Source organism: Callithrix jacchus, chromosome 14 (assembly GCF_049354715.1).
Source record: "Callithrix jacchus isolate 240 chromosome 14, calJac240_pri, whole genome shotgun sequence".
Classification (NCBI taxonomy): Eukaryota; Metazoa; Chordata; class Mammalia; order Primates; family Cebidae; genus Callithrix; species Callithrix jacchus.
The window spans coordinates 70964786-70990998 of record NC_133515.1 but is presented as its reverse complement, the minus strand read 5'-3'; the positions used below and the strand labels follow the sequence as shown (position 1 = coordinate 70990998).

Here is a 26213-nt window from a genome sequence, read left to right as displayed (position 1 = left end):
GAGCCGGGCCCAGGGCAGGAGGCTGAGGTGTCCCTGCTCCAGGAAACAGAGCGAAGACACTGGCCCTGACTGGCAGCAGCCCGGGTCTAAGAGCTGAGCCCAGGGGCACAGACCTGTGGGCTCCATGGCTGGGAAGGCCACCAAGGAGAGAGGGCTGCCAAAAGGGGCCACTCCCCAGGATGCATTGGTGAGTGAGCGATGGGAAGGTGGCCCAGGCCTGGGGGTGGGCAGGAGAAATGGAACCTTTCTCTCTTCCCTCAGGAGCCTTCTGTCCCAGCCCCACTCAGACAGCAAGCAGCATGAGGACATGGCCACAGGACTGTTTCCTGCATGTCCAAGGGCTGAGGGGAACAGATTCAGGGTCCCAGAGGCCTCTGAGGTCACTTCCTGCCCTAAGAAACATTCCTTTGGAGAAGTGATGTTCTTCTGTGTGACTCGAGACAATTTTACTTTTTCTTTTTGTGACGGAGTCTCGCTCTGTTGCCCAGGCTGGAGTGCAGTGGTGCAATCTCAGCTCACCTCTGCCTCCCAGGTTCAAGCCATTCTCATGCCTCAGCCTCCTAAGTGGCTGGGATTACAGGCACGTACCATTTCACTGGGCAAATTTTGTATTTTTTAGTAGAGACAGGGTTTCACCATGTTGGTCAGACTCAAACTCCTCAGGTGGCCCACCCTCCTCGGCTTCCCAAAGTGCCAGGATTACAGGTGTGAGTCACCATGCCCAGCCAATTTCACTTTTTCCAAATGAGACTCCATCATAGAAACATGCTCACACATGCCAGGGACTCCACTGGGGTCTCCTCCACCCACGTGGCTGTCAGGTTAGTCTCAGTAGTAAAGTGATGGGTGAGACAGGGTGACAGATGACTTTTGTTGGAACATCAGCATGTGTGGCTCTAGCAGGCAATCATAAGGTCTGGGAGAAAGCTGGAAGGTGTAGAAGCAACCAGGCGGCAGGAGGTGGAGGTACAAGCTTTCCTTCCTCATTTTACCTCAGTAGTGTTTACTTGAGAAATAGCTTTGGACTGGAATCGGGGTGTGGCAGGATTTGAACTGGGAGGCTCAAATGGAAGACAGGCGAGAAGAGATCCCCACCCCACCCCCCACCCCATCCCACTTTTCCATCTCTGCCTGTTGTGGGGAGGAGGCAGGAGAGAAAGACAAGCATGAGTGAGGACTCCACACCCAGCGGGGAAAACCACAGGCCACCTGCACTGGCCTTGAGTTCCCAGGGCTTGACTCGGCCAGACCCAAGGAGACCACCATTTCTAGTCAGTTCTGCAACCATCATACCTGATCGTCTCTGCTCTCTGAATACTTCTTGGGGCCCACAACTTCGGGAAATGCTTACCCCTTGAATAGGATAGAAAGTCAGTGGGGCTTTGGGAACACTTTCTGCCTGGAAGGGCTGATGATTCAGCCACAGCAGCTTGAGAGGCAAAGCAGTGCTAGGACCTCACGTCCAGAAATGCACGCAGGCCCCTCCGTCCCATCCTGTCACTCCAGGTGCTGAGCGATGGTCTGCCCCAACACCTGTGGGGCTTGGAACAAGAGGATGAGGGTCATATTTCCTATGTCTAGATATATAAAAGTCATCAGTCAAGCTAAGAAGAGTTAAATCAAACAGTTCTGGTCAGGCGAGGTGGCTCATGCCTGTAATCCCAGCTCGTTGGGAGATTGAGGTGGGTGGATCACAAGGCCAGGAGACCAAGGACCATCCTGGCCAACATGGTGAAACCTAGTCTCTACTAAAAATGCAAAAATCAGCTGGGCCTGGTGGCGGGTGCCTGTAGTCCCAGCTACTCAGGAGGCTGAAGCAGGAGAATCTCTTGAACCCGGGACAAAGAGGTGCAGTGAGCCGAGATTGCACCACTGCATTCCAGCGTGGTGACAGAGTGAGACTCTGTCTCAAAAAAATACAATTAAATTAAAATTTTTAAAAAAACAGTTTTCATCCTCTTATCTTGACATATCTTCTTCACAACCTGAAAGGCCAGGTGTAAATTGAGAAATTCTAGGGCATCTTGACTAGAATGCGCTGGTACAGGTAAGCCCCTTCCAGCCCAAGCCACAACTGTCCCCCTTTTTTGCCCCCTTCATCTCCATCTCACTCCATGGGGCCTTCAACACCCTGAGTGGTCACCCTTCTGTCTGCCTGCATTGCAGCCCTGCCCTGCACAGACATATGCCCCTCTGGTCTAAGGGTGCTCAGGAGGTCAGGCTTGGGAGGAGGTGCACAGACCCTGGAAATGAACTTAGGGCCATTTGCACAGAGAATTCTAGCATCTTGGGTACCTGGAGTGGCAGGTGCCCTTAACCCACAAACTCCTCATGCCATGGGCAGGAGCAGTGACAGAGAAGGCAAGAGAGACCCTGGCAGCAGGCAGAACTGTGCGTGATCTAGGCTGAATGTTTTGATAAAATTTCTTCAGCCAGAAACAAGTCCCGAGCGTCCCCTCGCCAACCCCTGCAGCTGTGAGTCTCAGCACCACACTCTCCGCCAGGCTCCGGCTCCTCATCTCCGAACTAGAAACACATGCTCTGTGTTTCCTTCTTGCCTAGGCTTCTGACTCAGGAATTCAATCAGAAGTTAATACGAGGAGAAATTACAATGTAGCCCAGCAGGAGCTGAGCTGGTTACCTACAAATAAACCTGCTTTTGCTTTTTTGGGTGTCACCTGTCAAAAACTGGAGTGATGTTCTGACAGTCGTACTGATTAAGATGTCAGCCGAATAGATATTTAAGTATTTGAAAAATACAGAGAGTTTGTCAAAACCTCAAGAAGAGTCTAACAAATCCTTCCTGGGAGCCAAGGAAAATATTTCAAAATGGAACAGAGGTTGTTCCCAACCAAGGCATGAATTTTCTTCCTCCGAAAAATGAGCTGCCTGTGGAAGTCTCGGAAGGCACCATGGCTCAATGGTTACTGGAGTCCGGGCTGGCCCGTGCCTGCCTTCCCAGCCCACAGTGAAGGGGCTTGGGGCAAGCCTTGGAACAAGGAACCAGGCACCTCTCCCCTCCCTCTTATCCCATTTCTGCTCTGCCTCCTCTTTCCTCCAGCTTCCTACCCTTCTAAAAGTGCCGCACAGTGGAACCTAGCTGGGCTGCAGGTCACCTCCATACATCGCTCCAGACTCCAAATGTCTGACCTCCCTTCCTCAGTGCCTCCTCCAGGCCTATATCTGACCTGGGGATGTTTTGGCCAGGGGAAATAATTTCTCAGCTCATTTACATCTGATGCCAATTGCCTAATAAACTTCCTGCAGATACTTGCTTTAGAAACAACAGCAAAGCTGGGCACGGTGGCTCACGCTAGTAATCCCATCATTTTGAGAGGCCGAGACGGGTGGGATCACTTGAGGTCAGGAGTTTGAGACCAGCCTGGCCAACATAGTAAAACCCCGACTCTGCTAAAAATACAAAAATCAGCTGGGTGTCGTGACGGGTGCCTGTAATCTCAGCTACTCAGGAGGCTGAGGCAGGAGAATCACTTTAAATCCAGGAGGTAGAGGTTGCAGTGAGCTGAGATAGCACCACTACACACCAGCCCGGGTGACAGAGTGAGACCCCATCTCATGAGTTTCTTAGCAATGAATAAGATTTTTTTTTTTTTTTTACAGAGTCTCACGCTGTGGCCCAAGCTGGAGTACAGAGGCACAATCTCAGTTCACTGCACCTCCACCTACCGGGTTCAAGGGATTCTCCTGCCTCAGCCTCTCGAGTAGGGTAGCTGGGACTACAGGGGGCACACCACCGTGACAGGCTAATTTTTTTTTTTTTTTTTTAGTAGAGACCGGGGTTTCACTGTGTTGGCCAGGCTGGTCTTGAACTCCTGGCCTCAGGTCATCTGCCCATCTGGGCCTCCCAAAATGTTGGGATTACAGGCATGAGCCACCACACATAGCTGACAATGACTAAGGTTTTTTTATTATTTAACAACAACAACAAAAACAAAAATGCGAAAATGAGGCAATGTGTACAGTGACGGTGGAGAGGCCAAAGGGCTGACCTGGCAGGAGTCCAGACCCTCTCACCTCCTCTCCCCCAACCTCCCTCCTGCTTTGGGGCTTTGGCAGCTGGGATTTGAAGTGGGAATGAAACTCTGGAGTTCTACTCACTGGTTGCTCTCTCAGTTTGACAACATATTGTGAAATCTTGTCACAAATTAGCTTAAAGAACTCTCATGTATCCACCACCAATTACCAAAAGCTTTGAAGCCTGATCCCCACACTCCTACTGCGTTCCCTTTCTCCTTTCATCTCTCCCCACTCCCCAGAGATAACCCTTCTCCTGAATTAGGTGTTTATCTTTCCCACTTTTTTTCCTGTATAATTTTGGGTCTTTATGGTAATCCCAGCTGTTTGAGAGGCTGAGGTGGGAGGATTGCTTGAGCCTGAGAGGCGAGGATGCAGTGAGCTGTGATCGTGCCACTGCACGCCATCCGGGGTGACACGGCAAGACCCATCTAAAGAAAAATAAGTGGTGGGGGACTTCCTAGTTGGTTCTTTGTTTAAGCCTCAATGATTTAAATGATTGAATTGTCAAAATAGGAGGAATTCAGCTCTTCAGATGGTTGATCCCATTCAAGGTATCAGCTGATACCATGAAACCCTGATTTTTTAATGTACGTTCAGATAAACCACCACTTCGACAATAACAACATGATGATGATGATGATGATGATGATGATGATGATGAGAGGAACTTCCTTTCAAAGCTCCCAACAGCATTTTCAATCGCTGTTGCAGAAACTCCTCATGAAAATAAGACAGGACTTTTCTCAGAGTGGTGTCTTCCTGAGTACTGGGCATTAACTCTTGATAGCTGCTTCCCTCTCACATGCTGCATGTGTTATGTCAGTTTGGCATCAGGAGATACTAAGTCAACTGCAGGGAAAAGAAAGTTCAAGGCCAAGGGTTTGCTCACTCCAGTCAGGTCTTCTCAGAGCACAGAGGTTTGTTTATGGATGTTCCTCCAGTAGGGAATCTGGATCTAGCCTCCACCAGCCTGAGGCTGAGGTTCTCTGGGGCAGCAAGGGAGCCCCTCACCTGTTCTGTCTCCCACAGGGCCTCCAGGATAGATTGTTCTCCTCTGAAAGTGACAACAGCCTGTACTTCACCTACAGTGGCCAGCCCAATACCCTGGAGGTCAGAGACCTCAACTATCAGGTAAGAGGCACGCCTGGGTTTAAGGGGAGAGGAGCAGGCAGGGACAGCCAGGAAATTCCCCGGGTGGAAGAAAGGGGAGGGTCCGCCCTGCAGGCCCTCTACCCCCAAGGACAGAGTCCAGTCCACATTGATGCCTCACATGTCAGGTGCACTATGTGGCATCAGTGGCATATATCAGAGCTGGAGGCTGAGAGGCTCGAAACGAGAATGAAACTGTTGTATAAACATAAAGCAAAATGTGTGAACCTATAGAAAAGTATCTCTGGGACTCTTTTTTAACTATATTTTGAAATAATTTTAGATTTTGGAAAAAATTGCAAAAATAATACAGTTTTTCCATATACCCATTTTCCAGCTTCCCCTAATGTTAACATCTTGTGAACCCATAGTATAATTATGAACACTAAGAAGTTAACAATATACAATGCTACTAACTACACTTTATTCAGATTTCATTGAATATATATATATATATATATAAATGTACAGTCCCTGGAGCTTTATTCAGATTTCATTGAATATATATATATATATATATATATATATAAATGTACTGTCCCTGGAGCTTATGAAACATCCAGTGTGCAAAGACAACCACTGGCCTTTCAGAGGCACCCAGGAACCCACTGGTCAGATTTAAGGATCCATATTCCCACAACTCCCCAAGGCCCAGATGGATCATGGTGGGGCCTGGGATGGTGAACATCAGAGGCCTGAGTCTGGCTTCCTGTGGGAGTGAGTTGGGACAAGCAGATGAGCCTTTCTCTGCTCTGCCACTTACCAACTGTGTGGCCTTGAGCAAGTTACTTAACTGCCCTGAGCCTCAGCTGTAAAACAAGGATTCTAATAGTACCTATGTTTGCAATGAGGATTGAATAAGAGGACGGATGTTACGTGTTTAACACAATGTCTTGCACATAGTAAACATTTGATAAATTATTGGTAAATTGCTATCATCGAGTGAAGACATTTTGCTTTGTTTTATTTCTATTTTTATACATGATTGCACATTTATACATGATTGCTTTTCTTTTTTCTTTTTCCTTTTCCTTTTTTTGAGATGGAGTCTCACTCTGTCACCCAGGCTGAAGTGCAGTGATACAGTCTCAACTCACTGCAATCTCTGATTCACTGCCTCCCAGATTCAAGCGATTCTCCTGCCTCAGCCTCCTGAGCAGCTGGAATTAAAGGTGCCCACCACCACGCTGGCTAATTTTTGTATTTTTAGTAGAAACAGGTTTTACCCTGTTGGCCAGGCTGGTCTTGAACTCCTGACCTCAGGTGATCCAACTGCCTCAACCTTCCAAAGTGCTGAGATTACAGGCATGAGCCACTGTGCCCAGCCTGCACATGCTTTTCATTCCTCTTATCTTCAGACCTGGAAACAGCAGCTACAGTTTCTCAGCGTGGGTCCAGCTTCTGTGTTTGGTAGAACCTGGGCTGGAGCTTATTGCGTGTAGGTGGGGACATGTCCTCTGCAGGGAAGGGCCACCTGGGACACGAGGGAGCTGAACAGAAGTTGCTGAAGCCCTGTGAACCATTCAGCTCTCTAAGGAAGTTCTGATGTCTCCCCACAGGTGGACGTGGCCTCTCAGGTCTCCTGGTTTGAGCACCTGGCTCAGTTCAAGATGCCCTGGACATCTCACAGCCGCAGAAGTTCTTATGAGCTGGGCATCCAGAACCTGAGCTTCAAAGTGAGAAGTGGGCAGATGCTGGCCATCATAGGGAGCTCAGGTATCCAGAAAGGCAAATAGCTGGGAAATTGTTTCTCTCCTGGGATGCAGAATGGTCCTTTGGACAAATGGATGCTTTTTATGGAACTCTTTGCTGACTAGTGGAATAATATAGTAGAATGGTTGAGAGCACAGGTTCTGGGTCAGAGAGACCTGGGCTCAACCTCCATTTGCTGGCTTGTGGGCAGGTGCTGTTGTTACAAGTCATGAGTGTGCCTCTTGTCCACCCGAGGCTGCAGCCAGAGCATCTGACTTTGGTTAACACCCGGACTGAGAGCTTAGCAAACAGCTTCAGCATGTAATGATCTGTTCAGACTCCTCCAGTCATAAGGGGCATTAGCTCAGGTTGTTCCTCTACAATCACATTCTGATTATGGCCAGGCAGCCCCTGCCACACCCTCACCCCTCACACGGCCCCTCCAGCATCTTACTTAGCACAACCTTCACTCACCTGCGAAGAGCCAGGTTCTTGGAGTGTCTCAAATAGTCACTTCCATGGCCAAATTTAAAATGAGAGAATGTCTGAGCTGAAAGGGGGTTTGGGGAACAGAGTTCATTCTGTGTTCTACCTTTCCTTCTCCCTACCAGTTTGGAAGCATTTTCAGAGGAAGGTGTTCAAACTCCCTACTCCTCAGTGTGTTTAGAGTATCTTCCTGCGTGCACACACACACACACACACACACACACACACACACTTCCCTCCATTTGACAGATGAGGAGACTCAAACCCAGAGAAACTGAGTGATTCTCCTAAGGACACATACTTCATGCAGAGCTAGAACTAGAACTTTGGTTTCACGATCTCAGATCAAGGCATTTCTCCCTGGGACACCCTTACATAGTGTTAGAGAAAACATTTTATACCTTTTAATTAATCATTTCCAGGGGTAGAGATTACTCAATTTTTTTAAACCTCAGCTCCAAACTTTTACACCCTTCTGATAGATAAGTTCTGTTTACTATATAACCAAAGATCAAATGAGATCTTGTGAGTAAATGCACTTTGTAACTGAAACAGCATGCACAGTCATTAAGTTCATCTCACTCTGTCCCTGTCCCTGTCCCTACAATCCTGACCCAAATAAGAAAAAAATAGATCCCTTATGGGCCTACTATTGTATTTTTATTTATAACATCTAGTAGTGTTTCTTGTTATATCTGCCTTCTCTTCTTGAATCAGCATCTATGGGACACCTGGGTCCTTACTTAGGGTTATCATGGTTAATATTTGTCACATGCAACTCTCTAGCTGTCAGTATCCCTGATTTGTGGTTGAGGAAAGTTCAGAGAGGCTGAGAAAGAATTATATTGAATATTTGGGAGGTTGAGGCAGGAGGACTGCTTGAGGCCAGGAGCAACATAGGGAGGAGACTCCATCGCTGAAGTATTTTTTTTTAATTTAAAAAATTAGCTGGGCATGATGGTATGCCCCTGTAATCCAAGCTACTCAGGAGGAGTGCTTGAGCCAGGAGTTCAAAACTGAAGTGAGCTATGATTGTATCACTACACTCTAGCCTAGGCAACAGAGCAAGATCCTATCTCTTAGAAAAGAATGAATAAATTACATTGATTTTTTTGAGACAGTCTTGCTCTGTAGCCCAGGCTAGAGTGCAGTGGTGTGATCTTGGCTCACTGCCACCTCCGCCCCCGCCCCCTACCCAGGTTCAAGCAATTCTCCTGCCTTGGCCTCCCAAGTAGCTGGGATTACAGATGCGCAACACTATGCCTGGCTAATGTTTTTGTACAGCTGTGGTTTCACCATGGTGGCAAGGCTGATCTCCAACTCTTGGTCTCAGGTGATCTGCCTGCCTTGGCTTCCTAAAGTGCTAGGATTACAGGCATGAGCCACCCACTCAGCATCTCCTGGCTGTTTAACTATAGATTCAGTGTTGTTTGGCTTCAAGTTCACTTGCCTGTGTAAAACAAAAACAAAAATGAACAAAAAAAACTTCAGGCAAGTAAATAATAGAGTTATTTGAGCAAAGAATGATTAATAAATCTGGCAGCACTCAAAACCAGGACCAGTTCAGAGAGCTCCCCCAAGCAATTTGGTCAGGCAGTGTTCATAGACAGAAAAAGGAAGAGCCAGGCCGGGCACGGTGGCTCACACCTGTAATCCCAGCATTTTAGGAGGCCAGGGTGGGTGGATCACGAGGTCAGGAGTTTAAGACCAGCCTGGCCAAGATGGTGAAACTCCGTCTCTAATAAAAATACAAAAAAAAATTAGCAGGGCATGGTGGCAGGCACTTGTAATCCCAGCTACTCAGGAGGCTGAGGCAGAGAATTGCTTAAGCCTGGGAGGCGGAGGTTGCAGTGAGCCGAGATCATGCCACTCCACTCCAGCCTGGGTGACAGAGTGAGACTCTGTCTGAAAGAAAGAAAGAAAGAAAGAAAGAAAGAAAGAAAGAAAGAAAGAAAGAAAGAAAGAAAGAAAGGAAGGAAGGAAGGAAGGAAGGAAGGAAGGAAGGAAGGAAGGAAGGAAGGAAGGAAGGAAGAAAGAAGGAAGAGAAAAGAAAGAAGGAAAAAGGAAGAGCCCTACAGAAGAAGTAGCTTGACTGGTTACAGTTTGGTGTTCAACATATTTATTTGAGGGTGATGTGATCAGGTATTGGATATGGACAGGATCTCATCAGTCGGCAGCCTGTGATTGGCCGATGTTTGGCTGCCATGATTGGCTGAGACTCAGCAACTTGTCTCAGCCAATCTCTCTCCTAAGAGAATATACTACTAAGATAAGTTGCACTTTGTTTACATACTAAGTTTGCTTGCAGTTTGCTCTGTGGTAGCTCAAAGTATGCAGGTAGTCTCAGGCCAAAGTTAGTTTAACAGAGCAGCTGAAGTTATTAAAATGATTTATTAGAAAGGTTCATCCACTACACTTCCTGTGATTTTACTGTCGTTCCCCCTACCCCCACCCAACGCACACACAAAGGAAAGCTGGCCATAATTTTTAAAATACAAAGAAAATAGTCCTAGTCATTTTAGTTTCTTTTATAGACTCAGCAATGCCAAAAGTGGTTTCCAATTAATGAATTTACTGATTTGGAGATTTCAACCATTGAATAAGGGTCTTGAATGCCAGCGTGTTTTTTCTTAGTTCATGGAGGGCAGATTAGTCTGTTTTCACACTGCTCTAAAGAACTACCTGAGACTGGGTAACTTATAAAGAAAAAAGTTTTAATTGAATCACAATTCCTCATAGCTGGGGAGGCCTCAGGAAACTTACAATCATGGCAGAAGGCAAAGAGGAAGCAAGATACATCTTACATGGTTGTAGGAGGGAGAGAGTGAGGGGAGAAACTTCCAAACACTTTTAAACCATCAGATCTCATGAGAACTCACTCACTATAATGAGAACAGCATGGGGAAAATCTGCCTTCATGATCCAATCACCTCCCACCAGGTCCCTCCCTTGGGGATTACAATTTGGGATGAGATTTAGCTGGGGACATGGAGCCAAACCATGTCAGAATCTCCCCAGATGCCACAGGCATTCTCCATTGGAAAGGCTGCCCACAGCATTCACAAAGTTTTGCTCAGGAAACATGGCCTTCCTGCTCTCCGAGTGGGAATCCATGGTCTCTGTGAATGTTGGTGAAGTCTTCTGTACCCTCAGAGCCTGGCTCTGAAGCTTCTCTCCCAGGTTTCTCTCTTGGCTATTTTGCTCCACACATGTTCTCAGGGATCTTAAATGAGGTGCACCCAGAGGTAGTTCACGGCCCCTCTACGCTGAGAGCCTCTGCACAGCAACCAGAAAGATCACATGGGGAAGCTTCTTGGTTCTGCTGGTTTGTACTGGGTGCTGTGGGGCTTCCTGCAGGAAGCACATAGTGTGTGGCAGACAGGACTTATCACACGTGTATTGGCTTGTGTGACAAAGACTGTTTAAACACAACTTGAGAAACTGGCTCTCCAAAAGGAATATACAGTAAGGAAATCAAATCTCCATCTAGGGCCAAGCACGGTGGCTCACGCCTGTAATCCAGCACTTTGGGAGGGTGAGGCAGGTGGATAGCCTGAGGTCAGGAGTTCAAGACCAGCCTGGCCAATATGGTGAAACCCTGTCTCTACTAAAAATACAAAAATTAGATGGGTGTGGTGGCGGGTGCCTCTAATCCCTGCTAATGAAGAGGCTGAGGTAGGAGAATCTCTTGAACCCAGATGGCAGAGGCTACAGTGAGCTGAGATCATGCCACTGCACTCCAGCCTGGGCAGCAGAATGAGACTCCATTTCAAAAGCAAACAAGCAAAAAACACTCTATTTGGGGGATTGGAAGGAGTTCATTCCTAACTCCATGGTAGGAGGATGTTCTGAGCCTGAGCCCAATTCACATTCACAGTTTAAACAGCTGCCACAGAAAGTGCCTCATCAAAGCTTTTGGAAACTAGATCCAATAGGATGGTTGCTTTCTCAAATAAATAATAATTAGCACATCATTCAGAAGGATGGGGTAAACTTGAGTGCAATGAATCTGTTTTTTTAACTTTTAGGTCTGGGGGTACACATGTATACCCATTTGTTATATAGGTGTACTAAATAGGTACACTAGTGTCACAGGGGTTTGTTGTACAGATTATTCCATCACCCAGGTGCTAAGCCTAGTACCCAAGTTATTTTTCCTGCTCCTCTCCCTCCTCCCAACCTCCATCCTCAAATAGGTTAATCTTTTTTTAAAAAGAGAATTAAAAATATCACTGATGCACTTTGGGAGGCCGAAGTGGGTGGATCACTTGAGGTTATGAGTTCAAGACCAGCCTGGCGAAACCCCGTCTCTACTACAAATACAAAAATTAGCCAAGCATAGTGGCAGGCGCCTGTAATCCCAGCTACTCAGGAGGCTAAGTCCGTGAGAATTGCTTGAACCTGGGAGGCAGAGATTGCAGTGAGCCAAGATTGTGCACTCCAGCCTGGGTAACAGAGTGAGACTTTCTCAAAAACAAAAAAGTATCACTGACGAAGAGTGAGATGGGTGTGGAAGATACAGTCAGGACATATGTGTACACTATGCTGAAGTTTTAAAATCATTTCCACATCTATTATTTCTCTATTTTTTCCTCCACTATTTCTCAAAATAGATTCGGGTTTGTATTTTTAAAAGCCACTCTGTAAATGCTCCAAATTAGTCCTCACAAAGCCAGCTTCTGAACCAAACAACATTGAATAATGAGATGTTGCTGGCATGTTTGCCAGCCAAAAATAGTTATGTTAACATCAGCCTTGCTTGGGGAGAAAGGGCCTTGGTTGATGGCAGGAGGGGACAAATGTTCCAGGCAGCAGCTGGCTCTGTGGCATCTGGGACTCCAGCCTTCCCCTGTCGTGCCACCACTGGCTGGCCTGGCCTGAACCCCCAACACCATCATGCCTCGCAGCCCCACAGGGTGCTCACATTGGCCGCAGACAGAAGGCTTGGAGCTCCATGTCCTGGGGCCACCCCATCAAAGTCCAGGGGCTATGTCATCTGTCTAGGGCTGGTCACATCTGCATGGACAGAGTAGTCCAGGATCCTGGAGAGTCGTGGGGAGCAGAGGCCACCAGCCTGAACCCCACAGAAGTTCTGCTCTCAGGGACGCCTCCGGTGACTTCACAGGCTGTGGGAGAGCCTCATTGCTGGACGTCATCACTGGCCGAGGTCACGGTGGCAAGATCAAGTCAGGCCAGATCTGGATCAATGGGCAGCCCAGCTCACCTCAGCTGGTGAGGAAGTGTGTGGCCCACGTGCGCCAGCATGACCAGCTGCTCCCCAACTTGACCGTGCGAGAGACACTGGCCTTCATTGCCCAGATGCGGCTGCCCAGAACCTTCTCCCAGGCCCAGCGTGACAAAAGGGTAACTAACTGGCCCCAGTAGTGACCCCAAGGGTCCAAGAAGCCACCAGGTCCATGCCCCCCTCCTCCCCTGCTACCCTCAGGACCCAGCCACAGGTCGAGTTTGAGCAACTCAGCTTGCCGTCCGCCTGCCCTCCACCCTGGGCCTCCATATGAGTAGAGAGCTGTGGTCCCCAGTCCACAGCCACGTTCCTAACACAGGGCACCATACCCGGCATGTCGAGGTGGCTCAGGACCTGTGGAAGGAATCGGGGGAACCAGCGTTGCAGCTCATAACTCAAGAGCTGGAGCTGTCACTCTTCACTTTCAAACCCAGCTGGAGGGGCGGGCACCTTTATCCTTGGGGTCACAATGTGTCCAGCCCCAAAGGAGGCCCCTGAGGTGGCCTCAGAGCTCCTTCTGGCCCACAGGTAGAGGACGTGATCGCAGAGCTGCGGCTTAGGCAGTGCGCTGACACCCGCGTGGGCAACACGTATGTGCGAGGGGTGTCAGGGGGCGAGCGCAGGAGAGTCAGCATTGGGGTGCAGCTCCTATGGAACCCAGGTGAGGGCCTGGGGGGTAGACGGGGCAGAGGGACCTGCGTGCCCCCCTCAGGCTTGGCTTGGTCTGGCAGGAGCCCCACCGACTCACCAGGCTCCTCTCTGTTCTGGGAAGGAATCCTCATTCTCGACGAACCCACCTCTGGGCTTGACAGCTTCACAGCCCACAACCTGGTGAAGACCTTGTCCAGGCTGGCCAAAGGCAACCGGCTGGTGCTCATCTCCCTCCACCAGCCTCGCTCCGATATCTTCAGGCTGTTCGATTTGGTCCTCCTGATGACGTCTGGCACCCCCATCTACCTAGGGGCGGCCCAGCACATGGTCCAGTATTTCACAGCCATTGGCTACCCCTGTCCTTGCTACAGCAACCCAGCTGACTTCTATGGTGAGTCCCCAAGGCCAGCAGCCAGGGCCTGGGCACACGGAGCCTCCCCAGCACTTAAACCCTGCCCAAGCTTGCTGAAATGATTCAGGGCAGAAACTCCCAGCAGCTTCAGGAGAAGAGGAGCAAGGATGGTGAAGAATGTGGGGTGGTTTGCCAGATATGCTAGAAATGAGGGCCCAGAAATAGCAGCTTCTGACAAATAGCCACCTTTCTGTGCATGATAGATTAGAAACTTGCAAGCTCCAGAGATGGGAGGGCAGGAAATCCAAGAGGGTTAGGATCGATCAAGATCAGAGTCTTTATTAAGGCTCTGTAGGGAAACTGTCTTTAAGTTCAAGAAGTCAGCAGATCTTAAAACATGCCCTGGTATCCCCATTGTGGCAGCGAGCCTGAAGTGCAGGGTGGCAGAAGGGGACCCAGGTAGTGGTCTCAGCCAGTGAATCTTGAGATATGAAAATTGCTCTGGCAGCCCCAGACTTGCCCTTTGCTTGGGTTCTGAACCCTCAGCGTGTTACACTCTGGGAGCGTGAGCCACTTCCCTCATTCTGCAGGAGACAGTTGCCTTCCCAAGTACCTGCCCTGAAATCTTGAGTGCTGAGGAAGGGCGTGGCTGCTGGACAAGTGGCATGGTTATACCAGGGCCCAGGGAGGCAGCTGTTCTGGCTTCTCCTATAGACTGCCTAAGCCCCCAGCTTTCTCCCAGGATGGCAAGCTGTAGCAAGGACCCCACCAGTAAACAGGACAACAGCCATCATCTCCTTGAAGGCAAACACCGGGCCCAAATGTGCCAGGCTCAGAGGGTCTCCGGTTTGACTTTCAAATCCCTGCCAGGCCAAGGCCATCTCCATCTTTACAGATGGGAAGCCTGGAACCTCCAGAGCTACACACCTGCTCCAGCATGGTTGTAAGGCACAGAACTGGGACATCCCTGGCCCCGACTCCTTATCCAGCTGCCCACACCCTCCTCCTAGTGTCCCAGTTCCCCTCTGTCCTTCCCCCAGGAGGGCAGGCCCCCCCTCACCCTATGTACTCACATTCTGCATGGACTCACAGAGAGGTCACGTCCCTCCCTGTGCTCAGGTGCCAGCCTGGCTTCCTGGCTATGTGTCATCCTCAGTCTAGCCATCCCCATAATAAGGGCCAAAGGTCACCTGCCAACCTGACCACCAGGGAATAATTTTAAGTAGCCCCGGAGAGTGGTTACTAGAAGTAAAATGTCCACAGCAGACCTGAAAAGTCTTTTATTATTTTTTGAGACAGAATTTTGCTCTTGATGCCCAGGCTGCAGTACAATGGCACCATCTTGGCTCACCACAATCTCCGCCTCCTGAGTTCAAGGGATTTTGCCTCGGCCTCTCGAGTAGCTGGGATTATAGTTATGCACCACCACACCTGGCTGATTTTTTGTATTTTTAGTAGAGATGAGATTTCTCCATGTTGGTCAGGCTGGTCTCAAACTCCCAACCTCAGGTGATTTGCCCGCCTCAGCCTCCCAAAGTGCTGGGATTACAGGTGTGAGTCACCACACCTGGCCCTCTATTTTACATTTTATACTGTTACTGGAGGGGGTTCTGGCTTGCAAGCCTCAACAACCTGGGATGCAAGAGCGACATGGGGGGTGCCCAAAACATCTGATGTTTTGAGCTACGGTGCTGCACACTGGGGGCCTCATGGTTTATAAGACCTCACCTAGACAAGATCTTGTCTTGAGATGTGTTATGAAAATGGGAGGAGGGGCTGGGCATAATGGCTCACACCTATAATTCCAGCACCTTGGAAGACCGAGGAGGGCAGACCACCTGAGTTTAGGAGTTTGAGACCAGCCTGGTCAACATACTGAAACCCAATCTCTACTAAAAATGCAAAAATTAGTTGGGTGTGGTGGCACATACCTATAGTACCAACTACTTGGGAGGCTGAGGAACAAGAATTGAACCTGACAGGCAGACGTTGCAATGAGCCAAGATCACACCACTGTACCCTAGCCTCGGCGACAGAGTGAGACTCCATCTCAAAAAAAAAACAAAACAAAACAAAACAAAAAAACAGAAGGATATGGATGGAGAGAAGGGGGAGAGAGAGGAGTAGGGTATTTCTAGCCAAGCCAAGGCTCTGGGGAAGGAATTGAGGGAGGGTGGGCAGGCATGCACGGGCCTAGACTGGGCTGAAAAAAGGGAGGTCCTGGCTGTGGCTGGGCTCAGTTTGTCTTTTCTGGCATTGCCAGGGCCTTGGAAGTAGAAGGCAGAGGCCCTATAGAGGATGGCTGTGGTGTGGGGCTGCCTGGTGCTCCCCACAGGTAGCATCCCTAGATTTAGGAAGGAGGGGCTGATCGGATTGAATCTCCAGCTGAGTGTACTGTCTCCCTCCTGGGGCAGAGCAGCAGACGAAAGGGGCGGTGAGAAATCTACCTGAAGTTGGCTGGTCCATGGAACCCGCCAGCCAGACATTCTCCTGCTTTGGGCAGGCTGCTTGGGAGGCCAAGTTATTAATTTTTTTCAATGTGAGTTAGAACTCTCACCATCTGGATAGAACTCTCACCATCTGAGTAGAACCCTTACCATCTGGATAGAACTCTCACCATATGGGTAGAACTCTTGCCATCTGCATAGAAATCTCACCATCAGGATAGAACTCTCACTATCTATCTGCATAGAACTCTCGCCATCTTGATAGAACTCTCGCCATCTTGATAGAACTCTCACTATCTATCTGCATAGAACTCTCGCCATCTTGATAGAACTCTCACTATCTATCTGGATAAAACTCACCATCTGGATAGAACCCTCACCATCTGCATAGAACTCTCACCATCTGAATAGAACTCTCACCATCTGGGTAGAACTCTCACCATCTGGATAGAACTCTCACTATCTATCTGGGTAGAACTCTCACCATCTGGATAGAACTCGCACCATCTGGGTAGAACTCTCATCATCTGAATAGAACTTGCACCATCTGGGTAGAACTCTCACCATCTGGGTAGAACTCTCACCATCTGAATAGAACTCGCACCATCTGGGTAGAACTCTCACCATCTGAATAGAACTCTCACCATCTGGGTAGAACTCTCACCATCTGGGTAGAACTCTCACCATCTGGATAGAACTCGCACCAGCTGGGTACGACTTTCCCTATCTGGATACACCTCTCACCATCTGGATAGAACTCTCACCATCTGGGTAGAAGTCTCACCATCTGAATAGAACTCTCACCATGTGGATAGAACTCTCACCATCTGGGTAGAACTCTCACCATCTGAATAGAACTCTCACCATCTGGGTAGAACTCTCACCATCTGGGTAGAACTCTCACCATCTGAATAGAACTCTCACCATCTGGGTAGAACTCTCGCCATCTGGATAGAACTCTCACCATCTGGGTAGAACTCTCACCATCTGAATAGAACTCTCACCATCTGGGTAGAACTCTCACCATCTGGGTAGAACTCTCACCATCTGGGTAGAACTCTCACCATCTGGATAGAACTCGCACCATCTGGGTAGAACTCTCACCATCTGGATAGAACTCTCGCCATCTGGATAGAACTCTCACCATCTGGGTAGAACTCTCACCATCTGAATAGAACTCTCACCATCTGGGTAGAACTCTCACCATCTGGGTAGAACTCTCACCATCTGGGTAGAACTCTCACCATCTGAATAGAACTCTCACCATCTGGGTAGAACTCTCACCATCTGGGTAGAACTCTCACCATCTGGATAGAACTCTCACCATCTGGATAGAACTCTCCCCATCCGGGTACAACTCTCACCATCTGATTAGAATTCTCACCATCTCAGTAGAACTCTCACCAACTGGATAGAACTCTCACTATCTGGGTAGAACTCTCACCATGTGGATAGAACTCTCACCATCTGGATAGAACTCTCACTATCTATCTGGGTAGAACTCTCACCATCTGGGTAGAACTCTCACCATCTGGGTAGAACTCTCGCCATCTGGATAGAACTCTCTCCATCTGGGTAGAAATCTCACCATCAGGATAGAAATCTCACTATCTATCTGGATAGAACTCTCACTAACTGGAAACCCAACTACTCAGCCTTCTCTTGACCAGCCCACCTTCTCCCCATGGAAGGGCACTGAGTCCTCATGAAAAGCTTCCTGGATAGCCGGAGTTGGAGCCAGAGCATGACCGTGATGTGGCCCTTGGCTCTGAAGGCTCTTGCTCTGTTCTAAGATATCCCCAAAATGAGCCTGGGTAGTGGGACTTCGGTGGGGCCTGCCCTGTTGCCCATTTTTTGATCCACTGCCCTTCTCCTGAGGCTTCTGCTGATGTGGTCAGGCCTGGCAGGGTGAGGGCCCAGCCCTTGGGGTCCCTCTGCCTCTCTCTGCTCTGTCCCTTTCTTCATGGCTGAGGGCGTGGAGCATGTCTCGGAGCCCCCTGAGGACTGACCAGCATTCTGGACTGGGCGTGCACCAAGCTCCTCACCTGTGAGCAGGTGCCAGGGACCAGGCCACCCATAACTCCACATCCCCTGCTTGCAGTGGACCTGACCAGCATCGACAGGCGCAGCAGAGAACAGGAAGTGGCCACCAGGGAAAAGGCTCAATCACTTGCAGCCCTGTTTCTAGAAAAAGTGCGTGACTTAGATGACTTTCTGTGGAAAGCAGAGACAAAGGATCTTGAAGAGGACATCTGCATGGAAAGGTAAGGCGGTGGGCGGCTCTGAGAGGAGAGCTCCCTGCAGAAGGTGGCTGCCCGCCGACCTGGCCACATCTTCTGCCTTCCTACAGCCTGGCCGCACCAGACACTAACTGCCTCCCAAGTCCTACGAAGATGCCTGGGGCGGTGCAGCAGTTTACCACGCTGATCCGGTAATCATCTGTCATTTTATTACTGACCCCCTTGCCAAGTCTTTGTGTATCACATTAAGCCCTTTCTATGTAAAGTGAATTTGAAGGAAGAAGCAAGAGGTAGAACATTTGAAAAAACAGCCTCCAGTGGGGCGTGGTGGCTCAGTCCTGTAATCTCATCACTCTGGGAGACTGTGGTGGGCAGATCACGGAAGTTCAGGAGCTTGAGACCAGCCTGGGATTATGGTAAAAGCCTATCTCTACAAAAAATAGTTATGGTGGCGTGGGCCGACTTGGTAGGCTGAGGTGGGAGAATTGCTTGATTCCTGGAGGTTGAGGCTGCAGTGAGCCATGATTGTACCTTCACTCCAGCCTGGGCAGCAGAGCAAGACCCTGTCTCAAAAAAAGAAAACAAAAAACCGTATTGTTGGGACTAGCACTAGCCCTCAGCATGACACAGAACACCGCTATTACTTTTATTCTTTAAACAAAATTAAGATATCCTCACCAGCTGGAAGATCGTAGTAACAGCACAGGGAACTTGGAAGTAATGGAGACCACAGGAGAGCATCTCTAGTAAAAAGGGAAGTCCCGGCCACATCAGCCCTCAAAGAAAAGCAGACGGCACTGTGTGGCATGTGTCTTTCCCGATGTTTACACACACACACACACACACGCACACACACACACACGTTTCTAAACATAGTGGGATCATACTCCGCATGCCCATCTGCAACCAGCTTCTTTCCAGTTAGGGCAGCGCCTCTACCTCCCGCCTGATTGCGGCTTCCTCGGAGTTCCAGTCAGTTTAGCCATAATCACCCCGCAACCTGTTAAGTGCATCTTGATGGCCAGATTATCTTCAGGCTTTTGCTGCTACAAGCAGTGAGGCAGCAGACATCCTTGAGTGTGCATCTTTTTTTTTGTTTTTAGGCAGAGCCTCTCTTGTGGCCCAGGCTGGAGTGCCCTAGGTCAACCTCAGCTCACTGCAACCTCCACCTCCAGGGTTCAAGCAATTCTCTTGCCTCAGCCTCCCAGGTAGCTAGGATTACAGGTGTTCACCACCAGGCCCAGCTAATTTTTTGTGTGTTTTTAGTAGAGACAGAGTTTCTTTATGTTGGCCAGGCTGGTCTCAATCCTCTGGCCTCAAGCTATACGCCTGCCTTGGCCTCCCAAAATGCTGGGATAACAATCGTGAGCCACCACGCCCGGCCTATCTGTACATCTTTATGGACCTAATTGATGTCTTCCTCAGAATCATTTCTTTAAGTAACATTACCAAGCTGATACATTGACGATAAAAACAACAATCACTCATTGAGTCGCTCCTGTGGGACAGATGCTGTCATCAATTTTCCGATTTAATCCTCAGAGCAGCTCTGTGAGGCAGTGATTCCCACCCCCATTTTGCATGTGAGAAAAACGAGCTTACAGAGATGGTGACATTCCCAAGGCCACAGGGCTGGCGTGTGCTGTCACCTGAGCATCTCTTCCTCTTGGTTTTTAAGTCGTCAGATTTCCAACGACTACCGAGACCTGCCCACCCTCCTCATCCACGGGGCGGAGGCCTGTCTGATGTCGCTAACCATTGGCTTCCTCTACTCTGGCCCCGGGAGCATCCAGCTCTCCCTCATGGACACAGCCGCCCTCTTGTTCATGATAGGTGCTCTCATCCCTTTCAACGTCATTCTGGATGTCATCTCCAAAAGTGAGTGTGGCCCGCTGGCATGGCCAGGCAGGACCTCAGCCACCTCCGAGCTGTGTTCCTCTGAGCTTCTGGGGAGAACGGGTTTGATTTCATCATGATTGTGATATACAACACAATAATGTTTTTAAAGTTTGCACGTTAATATCAGCATGCAAATGAAAGTAAATTACTGAGTCTTAGCTGTTCCTATCCTAGCAGGATTTATATTTGACAACAGAACACAAGCTACAGACTTGCAAAACCTGAAGAGCCTCATCAAAGATCTAAATTAGGATGGCTTTTCTGTGACTATTTTTTTTTTAAATAAGAGACTTAGGCAATATGATAACTACTTTGAATTGTATTAAGAGCGTCGCCAAAACAGAAACACTGTAGATTTCTTCTACTTTTTCATTCTCTTCTCCTTTCTTCCATGTTTTAGGTTACTCGGAGAGGGCGATGCTTTACTATGAACTGGAAGATGGGCTGTACACCGCTGGTCCATATTTGTTTGCCAAGGTGACCGGGCAGGGTTGAGAGCAAGTGCCCCCCCCCACAAGGGCAGGGATAAGTGTGGAGAAAACATTGCTACAAGGAAGGCTCTTCTGAACCATGAGGGCATGTGGTACATGAAGTCGCAGATGCCACATTTTCTAGGGGAGTTTCAGAGACTCTACCTTTTATTTTCAACATTTACTAAAAGACCAGGACTGTGGATCAGGAATGATAGTTTTGTGGTCAGGAGGAATCTAAACAAAAGAAGCCCTCATTGTATTTGACCTCTTCAGAGCCTCACTGTGGCCCCCCAAGCAGGCCAAGCAGGTGTTTCCTGGAGGCAGAGGTTCAGACAGACCACGTGGCTCTCCAAGGCTACACAGCTATTCGGTCTGGTCAGGAGGAATAGGGACCTGAAACCAGGTCTTAGGATAGCAGGTACCCACCACCACCATGGGGAAACAGGCTGAACTGCCCTAGAGGGAGCACTTGGGATCTGCAAGGGGGAAGACAGAACTGAGCTCATGCGCCTAGGTCCCAGCACACCCTCCTGCCACAGCCTCATCAGGAGGGAAGAGTGCCATGGCGGGCATTGCTACTTTAAAACGTTTATAATAGGCCTGGCGTGGAGGCTCATGCCTGTAATCCCAGCACTTTGGGAGGCCGAAGTGGGTGGATCACCTGATGTTGGGAGTTCAAGACAAGCCTAGCCAACATGGCAAAACCCTGTCTCTACTAAAAACACAAAAATTAGCCAGGCGTGGTGGCACATGCCTGTAATCCCACCTGCTCAGGAGGCTGAGGCAGGAGAATCTCTTAAACCCAGGAGGCAGAGGGAAGTGAACTGAGATCACTCTATTGCACTCTAGCCTGGGCAACAAGAACGAAACTCTGTCTCAAAAAACAAAATTATAATGATGGCAGTGAAGGTGCTGGCTTCACATCCTTGCAAGGCTGTTCTTTGCAGGTCCTCGGGGAGCTTCCAGAGCACTGTGCCTACATCATCATCTACGGGATGCCCACCTACTGGCTGGCCAACCTGAGGCCGGGCCTCCAGCCCTTCCTGCTGCACTTCCTGCTGGTGTGGCTGGTAGTCTTCTGCTGCAGGATTATGGCCCTGGCCTCCGCGGCCATGTTCCCCACCTTCCACATGGCCTCCTTCTTCAGCAATGCCCTCTACAACTCCTTCTACCTCACCGGGGGCTTCATGATAACCTTGAGCAGCCTGTGGACAGGTGAGGCCTGCTCCCCAGACCTGGGCCAGCTTCATTAGGCTTCATGAGGCTGGATGAAGCCTGCTTTCATCTGGAGATGGTCACTCGCTATTTAGATCCAACTCGAGCCTGGCCCTTCTGGAAGCAGAAGCCTTTGCCCACTGTCCTGCAGGCAGAAGGAACTATTCCATTGGAGGAGACAGATGTACCTCCTCCTGTCCCACAGCCCATACCCAAAGTTGCCCTCGACTCTCTCCCTCCCTCTCCACATCCACCTGTGAGCCAGGTCGATTCTGCCTCCTGTTTCTCTGAAATGTCTGCTTGGCTATGTCCCCATCCCTGGAGGCAATCATTGGAGCCTGGGCCACTGCTATAGCCTGCTCTCTGTGACCTGGGCCCTCAGGCATGCAGAGTGAGCTTTCCAATGGCAAACCCATGCCCCTCTTTGCTCAAAGCCTCCAGGGCTGCTCAATCCCTGCAGCCTCCCAGCTTTTTGAAGTCCCCAGCACACCCCACCCTCTCACCTCTAGGCCTGCCCGGCTGCTGTCTCTGGGAATGTCATGCCCCTCCTTCCATAGGCCTCACTTCTGCCAGGCCTTTCCTGATGCATCCGGGCAGGGCTTGCCTCCTCCCCCACCCTGTACCATGCCATCCCCATAGGATCAGGGCACAGGCTCCACCGTCTCTGGTGCAGGGCTGCTGAATCTCCTCAGCCCGCACACTCCATGAAGCGGCCACGTGCAGGGTGCCTCAGCAAATCCCTCTCGAGAACTGCTATGGATCATACGTGTGGGTGACCTCACGGCCTCTCAGATCCCTCGGCCCCAGTCCACGTCCCCAGAAGCCTCTCTGCCCTTTTGCCTCTTGGCCTCTCTCCCCTCCTTGCTCATCAGAGGACTTGGGCCAGAGCCATCATGGCGCTGTCTCAGAGTGCGATGTGCCCTTGTGCAGGTGGGGGAAACTGTGGGAATGTGGGGAGACCAGCGGAATATGGGGAAACTTCGTGAATATGGGGGAGATCACGTGGCTCTCCAAGGCTATTCTCTCAGAATATGGGGATACTGTGAGAATATGGGGAGACCATGGGAATCTGGGGAGACTGTGCGATATGGGGGAGACTATCAATATAAAGACCATGAGAATATGGGGAGACAATGAGAACATGGGGAGACCATGGGAATATGGGGAGACTGTGGGAATATGGGGAGACCATGTCAATATAAAGGAGACTGGGAATATGGGGATAATGTGTGAATATGGGGAGACTGAGAATATGGGGAACTATGAGAACATGGGAAGACAGTGTGAATATGGGGAGACCATGGGAATATGGGAAACTGGGGGAATATGGGGAGGCTGTGAGAATGTAGGGAGACTGTGGGAATATGAGGAGACTGAATATGGGGGAGACCATGTCAATATAAAGAAGACCGTGGGAGATTGTGCGAATATAGGGAGCCCATGGGAATATGGGGAGATTGTGTGAATATGGGGGAGACGATGCAAAATGGGGAAGCTGTGAGAATATGAGGGAGACCTATGAGTAACGCGGCTCTCTGTCTCCAGTGCCCGCGTGGATTTCCAAAGTGTCCTTCCTGCGATGGTGTTTTGAAGGGCTGATGAAGATTCAGTTCAGCAGCAGAGCTTATAAAATGCCTCTGGGCAACTTCACCATCCCAGTCCCAGGAGATAAAGTAAGCGGGGAAGGCCTCAGGTTCTAAATGACTGGATGTCCGGCTGCCTGTCCTCCTAATGAGCCCACTGCATGTCTGTGTCTCCAGATCCTCAGTGCCATGGAGCTGAACTCGTACCCTCTCTACGTCATCTACCTCATCGTCATTGGCCTCAGCGGTGGCTTCATGGTCCTGTACTACGTGTCCTTAAGGTTCATCAAACAGAAACCAAGTCAAGACTGGTGATTCATGCCGGGTGCCTGCCCGCTGGTGGGGCACCCAAGCAGACCCTTCAACTGCACTCCTTCCTCAGAAGCCCCTTCCTGGGGACAATGAGGACAATGACCCTAAGAAGCTCAGCTACATCCGGCCCACAGTGCTGCAGTGGCACAGACCAACCACAGGATGGCAGTAGAATAAAGACAGTAGAAAGGGATTTCTGCTCACTGGCAGGAGACTGATGACTGGGAGTGAGAAAACCTGCACTCAGTGGCGCCTACAACGTTGCTAATTTATTTCCTTTTGATATGTGCTTATATAGGCAACTCGATATAGGATGGGAGCAAACTAGGAATAAATTGAGTAGCTAGACTGCAGGAATTGTTAGAACCCAGAGAGAATAATAAAAGTAGCTAGCAGATCTGGCCTCATCTTCCAGGGGCCCCACACTTAGTGGGAGCTATCATCAATACAGAAAGTGATCTAAGATGTACCAGCAAGATGCCACCCCTTCTTTTCGTGTGGGGTCATGGGCTCCAAAAGCCAACGTGAACAATTAAAAATTTATTGAGCATCTACTCTGTGGCAAGTACGTGCAAAACACTTTAGGTGAGCTATTCTTTGAGGTAAGTGGTATCCCACTTTATAGGTGTGAAAACTGAAGCAAAAATTCATTTTTCTAAGGGCACATGGATACTTTCTGGTGGAGTCATGTGGAGGGTCAGAAAAGCCTTTGAGGCCTTTGGAGTTAGAGGGCAGGGGGCAAGACCTGGGCCCCTGTAAGGCTTAGGAGCTCAGGAAGGCTCCAGAAGACAAATGGGGCCTGTAGAGGCTGTGTTAACTCAGCCAGGCTTCTTAGAGTTGCATTTCACTGACTGATATGGTTTGGCTCTGCGTCCCCACCCAAATCTCACCTTGAATTGTAATAATCCGCACGTGTCAAGGGCAGAACCAGGTGGAGATAATGGAATCATAGGGGTGGTTTCCTCCATGCTGTTCACCTGGTAGTGAGTTCTCACGAGATGTGATGTTGTGATAAGGGGCTTCCTCCTTCGCTGGGCTCTCATTCTCGCTCCTGCTCCCTTGTGAAGAGGTGTCTTCCACTGTGATTGTAAGTGTCCTGAGGCCTCCCAGCCATGCTGAACTGTGAGTCAATTAAGCCTCTTTTCTTTATAAATTACCCAGTCTTGGATGTTTCTTCATAACAGTGTGAGAGAGGATGACCCTGCCTGGGTTTCAGGACAAGCCTTGAACCTTTCACAGTGGCCAGAGGATGGGGTGGCACAGGCCCAGGTTGCACGCTTCATGCCTGAGTGTTGGGGACTGTCTGACCTAAAACAGGTGCACAGAGGACAGGAGAGGATGGTCCCAAAGGAAAATTAGAGTTTAGAATCAAAAGAAGGGGAAGATGGGTGTTTGGGAGGCAAATAGCCAATACTCTTTACATGTTCGCTAGAGCCTTGCTACTCCAAGTATCATCTCTGGCACAGCAAAATGGGTACAGCGGGAGCTGGTTGGGTAGGTCCCAGTGAGTCTCAGACCCCACCCAGGCCCACTGAGTCAGAGTCTGTCTGCATCTTAAGATCCCCTGGTGATCTGCGTACATTCAAGCATGCTGCCCTTTCCAAAGCACCCACCACACTCGGGATGCTTGCATAGTCATGTTGCCACCATCCAACCTGCAGACTTCATTCCTGAGATTCACTGGGTGTTCCTATCATGACCTCCTTAGCAAAAGAATCTAGATCAGAATCAACTCTTGGATCTAGTTCTCAAGTCTCTTTGGTCTCCTTCGGTTCAGAACTGTTCATCAACTTTCCTTAACTTTCATGACCTTGATACTGGATTTTGAAGGCTGTCTCTCAATCTGGGCTTATCTGATGATACATTTTCATGATGAAACTCAGGTCACACACCTTGGGCAGGAATATCACAGAAGTGACGCTGTGTTCTGCCCAGTGTGATTTCAGTTTGTCCCATCCCAACAACGTTCGCTTTGATCACTTGATTAAAGGGGTGTCTGCTAGGCTTCTCCACAGCCAACTTACTATTTTCCCTCCCTTAATAATTAATAAGCATGTTGTAAGTGGCTACTTTGAAACTATGTAAATTGTAAACTTACCATTCATTCATTTTAAAAGTTTGGTCAATGTAAACTTGTGGTTTCCTTTTGTATCCAGTGGATTATAACCTTTCACATTCTGATGCTCAGCTCATCCCTGATTTGGTCAGTGGAAGCCCTTCGAGCTGGCTTCTGTGTCCTTTTGACATGTCCTCATCATCCTTTGAAAGTCTGAAACAACAAAATGTTACAGTCTCACCTTTTTTTTTTTTTAAAGACAGTCTCACTCCATAGTCCAGGCTGGAGTGCAATGGTGCGACCTCGGCTCACTGCAACCTATGCCTCCCAGGCTCAAGTGATTCTCTTGCCTCTGCCTCCTAAGCAGTTGAGATT

The 26213-nt window shown here is 49.3% G+C and overlaps 1 protein-coding gene across 1 annotated transcript; it reads left to right on the top strand.

Moving 5' to 3' along the window:
• Positions 1 to 47: 47 nt before the first annotated feature.
• On the top strand, positions 48 to 24336 carry ABCG8 (ATP binding cassette subfamily G member 8). Its single transcript, XM_002757808.7, has 13 exons — positions 48 to 187; positions 5068 to 5169; positions 6747 to 6903; positions 12491 to 12729; positions 13139 to 13271; positions 13383 to 13652; positions 18162 to 18324; positions 18411 to 18491; positions 19979 to 20178; positions 20600 to 20676; positions 21620 to 21887; positions 23433 to 23560; positions 23648 to 24336. The coding sequence occupies exons 1-13, from the start codon at positions 125 to 127 to the stop codon at positions 23783 to 23785; spliced, it is 2019 nt and encodes a 672-aa protein (XP_002757854.2). The 5' UTR covers positions 48 to 124; the 3' UTR covers positions 23786 to 24336.
• Positions 24337 to 26213: the final 1877 nt, after the last annotated feature.